The sequence below is a fragment of the Xenopus laevis genome, chromosome 3L, assembly GCF_017654675.1.
Source record: "Xenopus laevis strain J_2021 chromosome 3L, Xenopus_laevis_v10.1, whole genome shotgun sequence".
NCBI classification, from domain to species: domain Eukaryota; kingdom Metazoa; phylum Chordata; class Amphibia; order Anura; family Pipidae; genus Xenopus; species Xenopus laevis.
Window position 1 is genome coordinate 109,951,235 of NC_054375.1, and position 17,158 is coordinate 109,968,392.

Here is a 17,158-nt window from a genome sequence, read left to right on the forward strand (position 1 = left end):
GTTATAAATGGAACTTTCTGTTAATAAAAGGTTTAATTTTTCCAAAAATTACCGGCTATACCTGCTTGTCTAATGGTCTCAGTTGTGTCTAGGCTTATACACGAGTCAATAAGTTTTCCCAGTTTTTGTAGGTAAAATTAGGTACCTCGGCTTATACACGGGTCGGCTTATACACGAGTATATACGGTAAATGCTTTCTGAAAGCTTTGCTAATCCCTATTTGATATTTATACATGTCTAGACACAATTACAGTATTTTATAACTGCATTATGGACCTATGAAAGTAAGTGCTGCAGTTCAATAGTGCCTTTCCTGCACTTCTTTATGTAATTTTGTTTAGCATTTCCAGATTTTAACCCTGCGTACAACAAAGCATGCTGTTGCAGCAGGTTAGTATTTAACACAAATAATATTCATTATGTTAACTAGCAACAAATTACCTTAAACTGTTGACAAAAAAGCCACCAGAAAGAATCTTGAAGAACAGCTATTGAAGCTTTCGAGAGAAAAAATGTTTTCATCACTTTTAAGTTGTCACCCTGTGGGCAAAATAAAGCTGAAATGTTCCAAAGCGTAGCCATTTACAACAATATTTCTCATCACGTACAGAAAATTGAACAGCATAACGATGATTACTTCAAATAAAGCATGATGCTATGCACATAACATAATATCAGAAGCTACTTTCCACTATTCTCTGTCATTGCATGTCAAAGTTGCCTAAATGTTTTGACTTTTGTGTTTGTAGTCTAATTACTGAAAACAATAACAAATTTTATTTACAATGGTGTTTATAGGAAAGTCTACAAATCACAGCAGAGATAGCAGGAAACAAGATTAACTCAGGAAAATAAGTTTAAGATGTATAGGCATGGAATCTATTATCTGTAAAGCTTGGGACTTTTTCAGTTACAGGTTTTTGTTTTTTTATAATTTTGAGAATCTTGCTTTAAGGCCATTTAAAAAAAAAAAATGTTTGTCATCAATATAGCTAGTGTTTAATTAAATATGTAATCCTGTCTAATTATTATAAGATAGAGCAGAAAGAGGGCCTTATTGTAGTAATCTCCAAATACAGATCAGTATGTGCAATTTCATATGTGAAAACAGTCACAGACTTAAAAGAATAAATACTGTGGTAATCTATATAGAGATAATAAAAAACACCTACTTTTATATTTTGTGTTTTGGTAATAAGGTTTAAGATCTGGGCAGCATCCATGTGTCCTGGGAGTTTGACGCATTCATTATTTTTGAAAACAGTTAATACACAGTTCTGTAAAGAAATATGTTAAAAAAAGGTGTAATATTAATTAGAATCTGGACAATATGTCCGGCATGCATACACACGATCTGTGAGCTCTGTGGGTGAAGGGGTTGGCGATCAACGGAGCCTTTTGGGGTAGAATTTATTAATATTGCTCACTATGAGCCTTCTTTGCGAACAGCAAAGCGTCCAAGCAGACTTAATGGGGTATATTTATCAAAGAGTGAAGTTAATAGTGAAGTTCCACCACTAGAGTGAAATTCCACCACTCTCCATTCATTTCTATGGGATTTTTATAGGCGTATTTATCAAAGGGTGAACTTTCACCCATTGATAAATACGCCTTTCAAAATCCTATAGAAATGAATTGAGCGCTGCGGAATTTCACTCTAGTGGCGGAACTTCACTCTTTGATAAATTTACCCCAATGTGTGGTCAGTTATAGATGACACTCAATTTACCCGTCTTTTTCCATGAAACTGGGAGGGCTTGACTGTGGGTGAAGGGGTGGTTGGTGAATTGTGGTTGGAAGGGTAGGCGGGTCTGAAACCCATTTTGAAGCTTTCTGACAACCATTTCTTACTTCTACTCCAAGCAACTCTGCAGCCTCTGCATACCGACAACCTATTTTCAGTCCATCCATTTCCCTGTTCCTAACCTTATTTTAATGCTTTCCTGGGCTCACTCATTTTATTGTAAGTGCATTAGTAAAAGTTAAGTTTTAAGCTTGTTCTCTGAGTGATCGGATCTTATGATGGGGAGGTGCAACTTTAAGGGTTAGTTCTTTTTCTTTTTCCATTTACTACTTACATTTCCAATCCTGCACACCATCTACTGTTTCTCTCAATTGATGGTTGGTGCTCCCTAATTTGTAATTAATTATATGGTAAAATCTGTATGTCTGCTTCAGAAAAAACTACTATATATATATATATATTGTAGCCACGGGGGTAGACATTTGATCTGAAAAGGGGGAAAATCCTGACCAATTAAGTTGTTTTATCAGGCAGCATTCATCCACAGGCTGAGAACAGTCTGGTCTGACTGTAACCAAAAGTAGAGCTGTGAAGGCACTGAAAATGTATTGAGTCTCCCAATTTCCCATCCACCCTCCTGGTTTCCAGATGTTTAGAAGGATTTCCCAGCAGGTGAGTAATTTTTTAAATAATTTTCCCACAATTAGCAGACAAGCTTATGCCTGAAGGGGTATTTTACCACTACCCTGGAAACAAGTACTAAACTGCTCCCCTTAGTGCCCCTGCCTCTTATATATATGTCACTGCTGATCGACGGCACCATGGTGAAACGAAGGTTGAAGTACTATGACCTACACCTGAGGGTGTTTTGGTGAGGCAGGATGCAATGCCTGAAAACTATGCACCCATTATTGGCCATACATTAAGTGGTTCCTGTCTTACTAGGGTCCTCTGGACAACAAATGGGATTCATGCAGATAACTGGGCAGTTCACCTTAAAATTAATATTTATTATAATGTAGACATCATTAAGTTCAAAAAACACTTGTTGCTCAGCTGCTGCAGCCTACACAGGCCTGTCAAAAAAAGGGCCAAAAAATGCTGGAATATAGCCCCCAACTCCAAAGGGCACCCAAATCAAAAATCCAAAAATATATTCCCAGTCAATACTTTCAAAGTTAAAAAGTCACTCTTTATTTAGCATAAATATTAAAAAGTAGGCATACAGACCAATTGATGCTCCGCCTTACGCGTTTCGAACCCACAGGCACTTATTCATCATATGAATAAGTGCCTGTGGGTTCGAAACGCGTAAGGCGGAGCATCAATTGGTCTGTATGCCTACTTTTTGATATTTATGCTAAATAAAGAGTGACTTTTTAACTTTGAAAGTATTGACTGGGAATATATTTTTGGATTTTTGATCATTAAGTTCAAGACTAACCTGCAATTCATTATTTTTTGTTTTAAAAATAGTTACATTTTTGTTCTGCAACCCTTAGGGTTGATATCTTAACTGCAATCATGTTGATAGGGCCTAATTAGACTAGAAACCAGACAGCAATTTTGGAGTCAGAATAATAACTATGAACCCTCATAACCAATCTGGTATTTGAGTTTGCATACATAACCTAACAAGATAACCATAAAAAGAAAAATCATGTTTACCTCAAAATTTCTTTCCTTTTCTTTATCAACAATACCATTCAGCACCTAAAACAAGATTTTAAGCAATAAGGAGCATTGCACTATAAAGAATCATTACACAAGCACTTAATAATTAATTATTAATTATGATTATCAGACTGATATCTGGCATTTGTATTAAATATTAATTTGGCAAATAAACATTTTGAATACTCAAGGGTGGCTAAGTAGAAAAATAGTTTCAAGGAATTATATTGCTCAAAATATGAGACATCAGAGGTGTAACCACAGAAAAGAACTTCACAGCAAGTCACCTGTAGTAACTAACTTCTCAAGGAACAGAAATGTGTTTTCCCAACAGTTGTGGGATGAACTGAACTCCGGATAGAGGAACAATAGTACGGTTTCAAATGTGCACCTCCCCGCAGAATACTGAGGTCTCTGCATGGGGTGCCTACTCCCAGGGTGGGCAACCATGCTGGGAACATGTTTGCACAAACTGAACAAGTGTCCCAGAGCCAGGATACTCACTCACATGTGACTGTACATCAGGAATCCATATCACATGTATGCATATATACTGAGTCATTGGCTCTTGGACATTAGTTAAGACAGTGCCTGGGTGTGTACAAACTTTTTTACCTGTATTGGGAATAGGGATCTTGTGTGGACTGCCACAGTATTTAGTAGCTATTGGTGTAAGATAACCATATATAGGTCAACAAATAGGCAGACCGGTACCCAAGTGGTTGCCAAATTAGTCTAATCTGGTGATTTACCACTCTGGCTAATGACAGCACATCATGAACTACTGTTACTGGGATCTTGAAAACTAATATTTAGTAATTTTGTGTATCCTAGAGGAAAAAAAGTTTTCTTTCAATAGCCCTGTCTTATTGTATGATATTTAGATATCAACCAACATATTTATACTGTGTAGGGCAACTAGACATTCTATAATAATAAACACGTTAAATCACTATTTTACATTTAAAAATATAATCTACGGTTTATGTAGAATTTGCATGAAATTCCTAATCATACTGCACCTGTGTTTTGTCTTCTTTGGTTTTTGTTTCAAAAACTTCTGGAATATTAGCTTCAGTAATAAATGCTTGGGGAAAAACAAAAACACATCACATTCAGTCAATTGTAAATATTTCAAAATCAGCCAAGGTTCTAATATGTCCTTCAGTTAATCTATCGTCTTTATGCTGAATTCTTACTCAGACTGTATTTATTGTTCATGGAGCGCCATATCTGTCACTTATCCTTGGGCTCCAGATCTGTCAGTTATCCTTGGGTTGGTTGCTGCAGTCCTCCTTAGGGATAAGTATAAAAGTGACCAGCCTATTGAAGAAAAGCACCACCACAACCTAGGAGGAACTGATGGACACAGAGTTCCAGGAATGAAAAGTTAAATATCTCAAGCCAACTGAGCAAAAGCCTATAATAAATTAATTCATAAAGTTCTCCTGGAACTACACAATTTAAGCATTGAGTTCAAGCTCAAAGGCAACGCTGCCATAGTGTTGGTTTTGGTGGGTATAAAAAAAAAACCACTGCCCAGGTTTCCTTTAAGAGATACCAAAACAGTTAATTCTGTGAATTGCAAAATGATTCAATTACTTCTATATACTTGTTTGATAATGTTATTCTACCGACAAGGACATAGTGATTCCAATGTTCTGCAGCACAAAGGTATTTTACTCCAACAAAAGGTCCAGTGTCTTTACCCTTGAAAGCAGATATCCTAGCCTTTATTCAAATGTACTCACTATTGGCACTTCTGTCATCAGACATTGTTTTTCAGCTCACCTTGTCCATTGTTTCAGTAAATCTTTCATGGCCTGTCCCCAAAAGTGTTGCATATTAAAAGTAGAGGTATACTTGAGTAAAAATACCCATGCTTTATAGATATATTGTTCAAAAGTACAGACAGGATAAGCACTATGTAAAATATAAATAGGGGATTTTAATTTCAAGGAATTACTAGTCATTAACTAGATGCATCCAAGCTACATGAATCATTCATCAATGGACTACATTTAAACTTGTTATTAGCTATAACGTTTTATATAAACAGTTTCTAACAGAGTACTATGCAAAATTTCTCCACAATAGGTTTCCCTTATCTAGAGCACCCAGTGGGAGAGCTATGAAGAATATTGTGGCCATGTCTATAATCTCAAAGCAAAATTATACCTTCAGAATGGATAATTAACTAGCAGAAAGTTTATAGCATAAGTGACCTATTAAACAACATTACCATATTGGCATATATATATATATCAGTAAATATTGACCTTTCACATCTTTTGCCTTTTTTTGTGGCTGGGTGCTTCCTCTGAGGTTTACCTTACTGGAAACCTAACTTTAACAGGAAGCAGTATTGGCGTAAAAGACAGAGTTCTGTCCATTCATTGGCTGATGTAACATAGTAGGTATGTGTGCCTATAGTAATGTGTTCTTAGTATTTAAAATGGCATTTTTACTAATTAGTCTTATCCAATAACACACGCTATAAGTATATTTTTATGCAAATTGCATATTTAGATGAAGCATATATGGGTTTTTAATGCAATATATTTGTATTAAAATCAGAATTGTTTAGAGGTGTAGTTTTAATTTAATGACATCGGAGTAAATATTGGTCAGTAAAAACAGATATAATATGTGGCTAGTGTGTGGACTCCTTCTAAATATTGAAATTGGCTATTAAAACTATACCCATCAATACCAAGACAATATCCACATCATCAAAAAATTACACTAATAATCCTGCTTTCTACAGGCCCAGTCCCAGTTCAGCAGTAGGACCATTACATTTAACAGAAACATTTCAGAATCAGTGAGGCAATTTTATGCGCAGACCTATCATTTAATCGCACACTACTGGATGTGTATCAGATTTAGAAAAAAAACTTCAGCAATGCACAAATAAAGAAAAGTATGTACATTTGGTTATTCACTACTAACAGGAACTAGTAACAACTTATTCTTGCACAAAAAAAATCAAGCAAGGAAGAATTGTCCCCTGAGTTTGCAAACTTGAAGAATGCTTTGGTAAACAGCTTGAAAAATGTTTTATAGAATCATAATTGCTGATGAATTAATTCAAGACAAATGGGGTAATTTACAACCACAAGCACATTTGCAGGGCTACTATATTGACTGCAGTCAGTTGTGCGAAAAATCTCATTCATTAAAACTAACTGTGGCCTTTGCACTGCTGTATATTTGCTCTCTGCAATACTCAGTTTGCTCTGCCGCCTCCTCCTCTGAATGTTGTGCAGTTGCATTCATTAACACAAAGGAATCCTGCAGCTGCTGCCTCCTCCAACCACAGTGCCCAGCACGAATATATTTGCATACAACATGCATTTTCAAAAACATATTTATTGAAAATTGAAAAAAAGTCTATTTCTGGCGAACAATCTGAAAACAACTGAACTGTAAAAAGTGTTTGGTAGGTGAAAAACTCCTTTAAGTGTTTAGATTAGGTTAAAAAGACTCAGATTAGGTGCATCCCTATAATAAACCCAGCCCTACACTTATGGGCAAATTTATCAAAGGTTGAATTTCAAAATTTATGTGAATTTTTTTTACTTGAATATACTCAATCGAATGGAAGGTTATTTAAGAAAAAATTGGAATGTCTAGTATTCTATTGAATAGTCCTAACCCGAAAATTTGAATTAGAATCGAGTTTTTACCTCTTGAATGTCAGGAAGGCAATTAACAAATTCAAATGGTTCAACAGACCTCTGCCATTAATTTAAAAATGAACTTGGCAGGTTTTAGGTGAGGAATATTCATATTAGAACTGTTTTAATGGTCATTTCCATTAATGGTGACAGTCTTGGTTTACAGACTGCTGTAAAGGGAAGTTGACATGTAACTTAAATTTTTAGTATGATGTGAACAGTGATATTCAAAGACAATTTACAATTGTTCTTCATTGTTTATTTCTTGTGCTTTTTGGACTAATTAGCTTTTTTTTTAATTATTATTATTGAGCTCTCCATTTCCACAGCTACATGGCAGCTAGGGCCTTATTTACCCCAGTATTCAAACAGCTGAATTACTGTCTGCAATATGCATAGGAGAGTGCCAAATAAAAAGCTAAGTAAGAAAAAGTAACAATAACAATAAAACTGGAGCCACAATGAATAACAGTTTTTGGCTGCCAGGTCAGTGACTCCTATTTGAAAGCTGAACCGAGGGGAATAAGAATGAGAGGGCAAATAATAAACTATGAAAAAAGACCAATCCAAAAGTTGCTAATATGACATTTTGGAATATACTTAGGGGCAGATTTATCAAGGGTCGAATTTCAAAGTGGAAAATACTTTGAAATTCGACCATCGAATAGAATCCTCTGACATCCGAATTCGAAGGAGGATTTTATTCATCGTACAATCGTATTCCGATTTTCGTACGATTTTCCTTCGAAACCCAAAAACTTAGAAATATGCTCTGGCAGGTCCCCATAGGCTAACATAGCACTTCGGCAAGTTTAAGTTGGCGAAGTATTGAAGTCGAAGTTTTTTTTAAAGAGACAGCACTTTGATTATCGAATGGTCGAATAGTCTTACGATTTTTACTTCGAATCGAAGTCGTAGTTTTCCTATTCGATAGTCGAAGTATTAAAAAAAATTACTTTGAATTTCGAATTTTTTAACTTCAAAAATTCTCTCGAATTCACTTCACTCGATAAATCTGCCCCTAAATGTTAACTTAAAGGTGAACTACCCCGTAAACAAATATTTGAATATAGGTCTTCTAGCATAGGAAATGCCTCTGATCTCCATGACGATTCATAATTGGAAGAGTCAAAATACCTTTGTCAAAATGATTTGTTACTGGCTGACATGCTATGGATTTCAGTGGGAGAGCAGAAAGGTCTACAGGAATCTGGGTCTTATTCATATTACAGTGCCTAATGTTGATTTCATTAATTTCATTTATTTCTATAGATACTATGAGTGTGACAGCCATTTTCTATTTTTTTTTAAACTTTATATAATAATGCACACATTTTTTCTGGAAGAAGGAATATTTTGGTTGGGCCAGGGAGCTAAGAGAAGGAAAACTGCTGTTCTGAAACTATGGCTGACTCAAAAAGAAAAGCTTAAGCTTACTTTCTTTCCCTCTCCCCTTTAGCAAGAAAATATAGGCCTCATTTACAGTTGCCTCTAATGAAAGTGCAAGAGGAATAGCTCACTTATGAAGCACTTGCTCCTCTTGAATGAAAAAATAAAAAACGAATAAAAGAGCCATAATATGTGTTCTCAACAATATTACAAATATTTCATAGGCTGCTCATTATAATTATTTATAATGAAGTGTACTTACTTTCAGCTAGTGGGTGCAGGTCATCATCAGAAATAAGCAAGATTTTGCAGACATATTTTTCTAAAAGGAACCCTTGCACAGCAACCCTGGCCTCCAAAGCTTCAAAGATGTTGGTAGCCAGAGGCACATTTTTATGAAAATCCTCATTTAGAGCATCTGATGTATATAGGGTTTTCAATAAGTCTTCTCTTTTGTGTGATTCTATAGGATTTTCTGGCCATTCTTTCTAAAGTGCAAAAAGCAAAAAAAGAAAGGCAAAATAAAATGTTAATTGTGTCTGTCTATTAAATCTTATTAATTCAAAGGGGTTGTTCACCTTGCAAACACTGTATTGAGTTCAGTTGTTTTCAGATTGTGAAACAGAAATAAAGACTTTTTTCAATTGCTTTTCATTTATTTTCTACAGTTTTTCCAAAATTGAAGTTTAAAGTTTAATGTTCCTGTATCTGATGTTTCGGGGTGGTAGCTCAGCGATCCAGAGGCATACTCTGAACAATTTGCTACATTACCTGATACATTTCTCAGCAGCGCTATGGACATGGGTTCTTCGCCAATGAGGCAAGTTGAGGCTGTCGCCTCAGGCGGCAGCGCCCCACTAGGTACCAGGGGCAGCAAAAATGCTGCTCCTGGTACTTTAAGAGCAAATTTCCAGGGGAGGGGGGGCAGCAGTAACTGCTGCTGCCTCAGGTGGCTGAGGGGCCAGGATCACCCTTGGCTGTGGAATATTAGCAACTATTGTATGAATAAGAACAGCTGCCACAACTAAGGGATTCTGCCCAACAGGACCAACGATAAGAAATTTATCAACTAATGTACCCAGTTTACAGAGTCGGTGACCCCCCCCCCAGAGCTGCTTTAGAAAGACATTAGAAGGTGAAAAATTAAATTTTAAACTTCAAAATTAGAAAAGCAGTCACAAATAAATAATAGAAAGTAATTCAAAAAATTATTTTTCTGGTGAACTATCTGAAAACAACTGAACTGAAAAAGAGTGTTGGATTGTGAACAACCCCTTTAAAATGAGATCAAAATGTACAGTAGAACCCCAATTTTATGTTCCTGGTTTTTACAATTTTCCAGAATTGCCACCTTTTTCTGATGTCCCATACCGAATTTTACAATTTCTCCAAATTTATGCAATTTTGACACTGTCCTCCTGGGAAATGTCAAATCAGGTTTTTTACTTTATTTCTCATCAAGACTTTTTGAACACTGCCTTTCCACTTGCAATATACTGTGTCCCTTTCTTTTCATTTTCCTCATCTATACCTCCTACCTTCCCCTTTCCCTGCTACACTTTGTAACTTGGTTTTGTCTTAAATTCAAAGTCTTATTACTTGCATACAAGTACTCTCGTCTAGTTTTCTTGTCTTTCATATTAGCAGCTGAGGACTGCTAATATTTGCTGTTACTTTTGATTGGTTCTTGGCCTGTATTCTGGCTATTCTTGGCATTGCCTGCCATGACATGTACCAGGACCTTGACCATGAACACTGTATTAATACTTTGTACCTCATTATGAGACTGGCAGATTTTCCTGTGTTGTCCCACCTACTTTGCCTGTGATGTCTGCTCATGTGCCAGCCTTGCTCATCCTCCCTGTTACCCAGTAAATTCCTCTTCAGTCCCTACTGTCCAATCTAACAGTGCAAGCTTAACAAAGTTTGGAAGAAAAAAAATCAACTCTATAGCAAACAAAAATAATTGTACTAGTGACAATATATTTTTAAAGCTAATACCAGAGGCTTAAATGAACAGTTCAGTGTGAAAATAAAAACCAGATTAATATATAGGCTGTGCAAAATAAAAAATGTTTCTAATATATAAGTAAGGCAAAAATGTAATGTATAAAGGCTGTAGTGACTGGTTGTGTAACATAATAGCCAGAACACTACTTCCTGCTTTTCAGCTCTATAACTCTGAGCTAGTCGGCGACTTGAAGGGGGGCCACATGGTACATTTCTGTTCAGTGAGTTTGCATTGATCCTCAGCATTCAGCTCAGATTCAAAAGCAACAGATATGACCCATGTGGCCCCCCCTCAAGTCTCTGATTGGTTATTGCTTGGTAACCAGTCAGTGGAAACCAAGAGAGCTAAAAAGCAGGAAGTAGTGTTCTGGCTATTATGTTAGACATCCAGTCACTTCAGTCTTTATACATTACATTTTTGCCTAACTAACTATATTAGAAACATTTTTTATTTTGCACAACCTATCTATTTACACAGTGTTTATTTTTACACTGAACAATTCCTTTAAGATTAACATGTTTTCTATTGAAAAAGATTCCTTTTCACTGTATATTGTACTAGCAATGCACAAAATCCAAGATTCGGTTCGGGATTGGACCTCTTTCAGCAGGATTTGGATTCGGCTGAATCCTTGTGTCTGTCTGAACCGAATCTTAATTTACTTATGCAAATTAGGCAGGGGATGGGAAAACACATGACTTTTCTTCACAAAACAATGTAATGAAAAAAAATTCCCCAATTTTTCCCCTTCCTGCCCCTACTTTGTATATGCAAATTAGGATTTGCATTCAGTTCCATATTTGCCCGAATCTTTCACAAAGGATTCAGGGATACGGCAGAATCCCAAATAGTGGATTCGGTGCATCCCTATATTACACAGTATATAACTTAGTATAAGTTATAAGTAGCTTTCACAGTCGCTTTAGTTTGTATTGCTTACTTTGTTATTCATTTGTGCAATATTTCTTTAAGGTAACCATGAAAATAAATTCCATTTAAATGGCATGTGTTATAATAGCTTTAAATGAAGAACATCCCAGAAAGCAATAGAAAAACACTTAATCTGGCGTTTTAGTCACCTCAGTAATGAATACAGTTTATATTAACTTGATCTTGAAAGTATAATAAAGTTTTACAAGCACTCGACATCCTGCACGAAGACATTCTCTACATTGTATTTGTTTATCTAGATATATACATTTTGTTCCCACTATGGCATTACTAAAAGCTACTCTGTTTTCTGCAAATCCAGAATAAAATGTGACATAACATACCAAATGCCGTAATTCCAGGAATTCTTCATATGTAGATGGTATTCTCTGCATTTCTACAAGGAAATATTTGGAGAACTGTGGTGAATTTTGTACTTTAAACTCAATTGTGTTCATTTCAGAATTCTAAAACATTGTATATACAGACCAGTCCTCTACATGTATTCATCTACAAAACTGTAAATCAGCTGGCTCTCACGGAAACGTAGCTTTTTGTCTCTAATGACATATGTTACAACTGCCCTTTACCATGGTGAACAGACAGGGAGGTGGAGTAGACATCATTTTAACTCCTTTCCATATTCATATATTCTAATTACTTTAGATCTATTGCAGTATACTGCTATGTTTCTTTTTTTAATAATAGCCAGGGCCACTTCAAGGTACGAGTGTGGCCAGGGCAAATATCTAACTGGCAATAGAACCAATCTTAAGAAGGTGAATAATAGGGAAGGCAATAAAGAAATGGTCTGTGCTTACTGAACATGGGAGGTCCTGGTGGACCAACACCCAGGCTGATGCACCTAAAATAAAAAGACAAGATAAAAAAATGTTTATTAGAAAGATCCATTAGGGACAGTATAAAGTTACAGTATAAAATTACTGTGAAAACAATTTGTAATTGGCACACTATTTCATGTGAAATACCCTCACATATTTAGGGGGCTGTTTTTTTTCACGATTTGAAAAAAAAACTCAAGTACAAATATACTCAAGGATATTCTTTGTAACCTTGAATAGTCGCAATTTATTAAAGAATAAAACCAGATAAAGTCGCCAGAAAAAAACTTGGCAAGTAAAAGTTGGTGAGGTTGTAAAGCAGTCAATGGGAATGTTCTCTGACAACTTATTTATTTTCCCAGTTATTAAAATATTAGAGTTTTTTTTAGCCTCATTGAGAATGAATGGGACAATGTTTTTATTCTTAAGCTTATTTGCACACGATGCAACGTTTCGGGGTGGTCCCCTTTGTCAAGCATGGGGACCACCCCGAAACGTTGCATCGTGTGCAAATAAACTTCTGCAAGGGTTTTCCCTGCTTGATCGTGCCTGGTGTGCCATTGCCTTTTTTCCTTTGATCATTGCTCTAGGGGGGTGCCGATCCCCCCAGGTATTTGAGCACCCGGCAGAGTTCCTGAAGGCCAGGGTGTGCGAGGTGAACCCCCCTTTTTTCTTTATTCTTAAGCTAGCATTCGAGAAAAAAAGTCTCATGAGTTTGTCAGTGTGTTTTTTTGTCCTCGTCCATAGTTTTTTTTCCCCACAAACTCGGATTTTGATCTGCCCTTAATAATAGTATCCCTTAAATTACCCAGCTTTACCAATAAATATTGATCTATGATAATAGCATATCTATATGGGTGCCCTAAAGCCAGCAAATGGTACTAGAATGCACCACACCTCAACAGCTGAAATGCTGGCTAGTGAAAGAAATTCTAAAAAAGCATTACAATTTACATAAATTACAAAAATTATGTGGCTTTAAAGTATTGAAACAATGTAGCAGAAGTCGACTCTCTTTCAGCCATGACAAGTCTGCTTATCAGCTGGTTTCTGCTATATTGTTTCAAAAGTCAGATACAATACTGCCCAGAATAACATGTAGATACGTTCTGCTTGTCTTTCTTGTTTTTGAACTACATTTACAAATAAAATATCGACAGTTTTAAATAAATATGTATTCCAAAAACAGAGCAGTTTCTCATGAAGCTAGTTTTTTAACTTTGCCCTCTTCCAAAGAGCAAGAAAACTAAACTAGACTAAACTATATGCTTGCTAGTATGCCATTACCATAAGGGGCATATTTATTAACATTGGAGACAAACATATGAATGAAATGTATGAAAACTTTCAGACAAAATTGTACACTTTTATCCCATGCAAGCACAAAGATTTGCTCCATGACCTTGTCTATTTTGTATTCTTAAAGCACAAAGAACAAGATAATAAACCTTTTGTAGTGGTAGGCCACATTTCCCTAGTAAACCACTTTTTTTGCAAAATACCCTTGGGCCTTCCAAAATTCCACTCTTCAGAACCATTGTGCCAGCCTACATGCTTTGTGTCCATCGTTGATAGCATATGTTTCATCATCACTGCAGTTGTAACAATTTTGACGTTTTATTTGTGCATCCGCTGCCCTGAAAGGTACCTTCTGCTCATGCAACAAAGCCAAAGAATGATATAATTGGAGGAGAAAGTTCCACGATCAATCTCATTTGAGATATTGTTTTTTTCACTGCAACAAATGTCAACTTTAACAGCATTTGTTAAGGTAAATATATTAAATGTAACAGATAGGCTTTCCATGTTCTTTAAACACCTGACTCTTTGTACAGCTTTATGTTAAAGGGGAACTATCGCGAAAAATGTAATATAAGCTTCAGCATACTGTAATAAAAAAACATTCTAAATACAATCAATTAAAAATTCTGTACCATTTCTGAAATAATCAAGTTTATCTTCATTATTTCTCTCTCAGCATCTGTTTCTCCTCATTCTCTCTTCATTCAGGAGTTGGGTGTCAGATGAATGATCCAATATATCTTATATCCTCAATATGAGGAAGCTTATATTAAATTTGCATAAAAAAATGCATCAATGCCTTTTCTTCTGTTTTCTACAGCAGTCGATATCTGCATTTACTTTGAATGGGCATAAAAACTGAAATATACGATGTTCAACCTTTGCAATAGGATATTTATCATTGATATTTTAAAATTCTGCAACAAAACCCTAAAAGCAGCTAATACTAACACAGAAACAGATATTTTTGCTATGGAGTATTTAAAACCCAGAGGGCAATTAAGCCACCTTCACACATTCCGTGACGAAATACTGCCAGTGTGATTGCATTCATATGAATCTGGGTTATTCGTTCGCGGTTAAGTCTAAAATTACTTTGCTAATGTGAAATGTGCTGTTGTACAAGCATGTCAGTCTGCTTAGGTCAGATCTGAAAACTGCTGCCAAACGAGGCACTGACCACATACAAACATTTCAATTGTGCCGCCATTAGCAACCGAATCTTCTCCAAACATCAAAGAACAACTCTATTTCCATCCATTATGTCTCCTTGGTCTGGGCATCTGGATCGACTTAGAGCAGAGGTAAAGCTGTCAAGCTTGCGTGTCATCACCCTTGGAGATGGGAGGACGGTTTACTTAAGTCACTCAGCAAAGTTTGGCAGATTTTCTCTATCTGCCTTGTCATGCAGAATTAACCCCTTAGATATAACAGGGCCTCAGAACTTCATTTCCATGAGTCACAAAGCCCTTAGGCAAAGAATTTACTTTTCCAAAATTTCTTGAAAGAAGCAGGAACACGTTTATCATAAATATGTAACGTTCTGGGTTATTAAGGTACTGATATGTACCATGATTTCCAAGAAACTGGCATTTGAATTATGCATGAAATCCCAAGAAAAATATGCGTATATACTGGGAGACATCCAATAAATAATTACATTGCTTACATATATAATTATTAGGCAGTACATCTGAAGCTGTGGTTTACAAAAAAAATGTGTAACTTCAAAGGTCTTTTTAATCAATAAATATAAAATGGTGTTTCCAGATGTACCACCTTTTAAACTTTAGTATTACATTATTGCAGTGAAAACAATTTAACATTGTATATACGACACAAAAGTGATATCTGACAATTTGTTTTCTTGAACAAGTGTTGGGTGCACGACCTACATATTAAAAAAATATGCCAAGTCATTTCCCTTCTATATTTAATTGTATCCATCTCCAAAATGCTGAGGCAGTTTTTTTTAAGACTGAATTTCTCACTTTTAAAGGGGAACGGTTATATGCAACCATACTGTAGTGGCTGTTATAAAATTATTTTTTCAGAAATATATTTTATCACTGTAAATGGTTTATATGGTGTGTGTTCCCTCAACCTGACATTTTTTCCTAATGCAAACAACTCATGTTTATCAGTGGTGCATCGCAACCAGCTGACTCATCCTGGAATCTGCTTATTAGACCAGGTGAAATCTGTTAGCGACCCAGCATGAGGGTGTATTTTTTGCAAGCTGGGGGGAAAAAATGATGAGGAACTCACATTTAAATCATTACATATACAAACTACTGTAAGAAAATAATAAAGGCTATTTGTGAAAAATATGTATTAACCTAACTGCAATTTGGTAAAAAAAAATTTGATTATAAGAATAACAGATTTAAAAATAGAATGCAGTACTGCAGTTTTTAAATGAAGTTCATGGTAAAGATATTCTATTTTTGAGAGCACTATAGCAGGTAGGAGTGACTGAAAGTTTCCATAAACAGGTGCCGTTTCCAGGATTATATATATTTTTGCTGCTTACATCTCCAGCTAAACTTCTTCATTCCTCAATGTAGCACATGGACCACCTGCAGTTTGGGTGAACAAATACTTCTGTAGTTGGTGGGCTATGTACCACAGCCCTCCCCGCTTGCAATGTCACCCTAGCCCATGCCCTCCGGCATCCCCCTACTAGTCATCTGTCTATTACGTTTATACACTCGTGCCTGCCCTGACCCCTCTAGAGACATCCGAGAAGGGCAGGTCCGGCATGAGTACATAAGTGATGGATGCATGGCAGGTTGGGAGAGGGCAGGTTCAGGTCAGACATGGGCAGACTCTCTGATCACTAGTTCTCAGATATTTACCATTTTTTGGTTGAATTTATTGAGCATGAAAGCAACCCAAGAAAATATCTCTTGCATCGCACAGTAGAGAAACTCTGCGTTTTTAAGAACCCACTAGGAAATTCTAGTAAGTGGGGCATCTGATGAAAATGTTAATTTTTAGCCAAAAAGCTGGGTCTCCTTCACAGGAAACCTACTGCTTCAAGTAAATGTAGAGATGGAAAGATATACATGCAAATAAACAGTGATGTGTACACTGGTTTGAATGGAGATTCTAGGTCAGAAATATTTTACATTAAAACACAAATCAGCTACAGGATGAAAAATATAAAAAATGTATGAAAAATGTATAAATATCTAAAAATCTGGATCAGAGGGTGAAAATAGGAGGATGTTTTGTTCAGATCAAACAAATGTGTTTTTACCCCAACCTTGAATTTTGCACTACATTTAAAATTGCCAAAGCTGCGGTAGGCCTTTATTCTAAGTCATAAAAGTAGGACACACAGTTACAAAAAATTCATTCAAACCAGAACTGCAGTTGGGGAATATCCAATATATTAAGCACATTATAACATTTAGAGACAGGATGCCTCCTTAATAAACTTTCTCTTAATTAACTCATTAATGTTTCCCACGGCATTCCCAACATCATTGTAAAAACATTATAATCAGTTTTTACTGTATCCCTCTCTAAGTCCCATGGGTGCCCTCCATTTACTTTCCCTCTCTAAGTCCCATGGTTGCCC

At 36.0% G+C, this 17,158-nt stretch overlaps 1 protein-coding gene across 2 annotated transcripts in view; it reads right to left on the reverse strand.

Annotated features, from left to right (window-relative positions):
* fam227b.L (family with sequence similarity 227 member B L homeolog) overlaps positions 1-17,158 on the reverse strand; it is a 156,732-nt gene that overhangs the window by 134,326 nt on the left and 5,248 nt on the right. For both annotated transcript variants that reach the window (XM_018253097.2, XM_018253096.2), the window contains exons 3-9: positions 12,250-12,293; positions 11,773-11,825; positions 8,750-8,975; positions 4,441-4,505; positions 3,413-3,457; positions 1,173-1,277; positions 442-540 (exon numbers count right to left, since the gene is read on the reverse strand). In XM_018253097.2, the coding sequence (XP_018108586.1) occupies positions 442-540; positions 1,173-1,277; positions 3,413-3,457; positions 4,441-4,505; positions 8,750-8,975; positions 11,773-11,825; positions 12,250-12,256 (600 nt within the window). In that variant the 5' untranslated portion in view covers positions 12,257-12,293. The remainder of the gene's footprint in view (positions 1-441; positions 541-1,172; positions 1,278-3,412; positions 3,458-4,440; positions 4,506-8,749; positions 8,976-11,772; positions 11,826-12,249; positions 12,294-17,158) is intronic.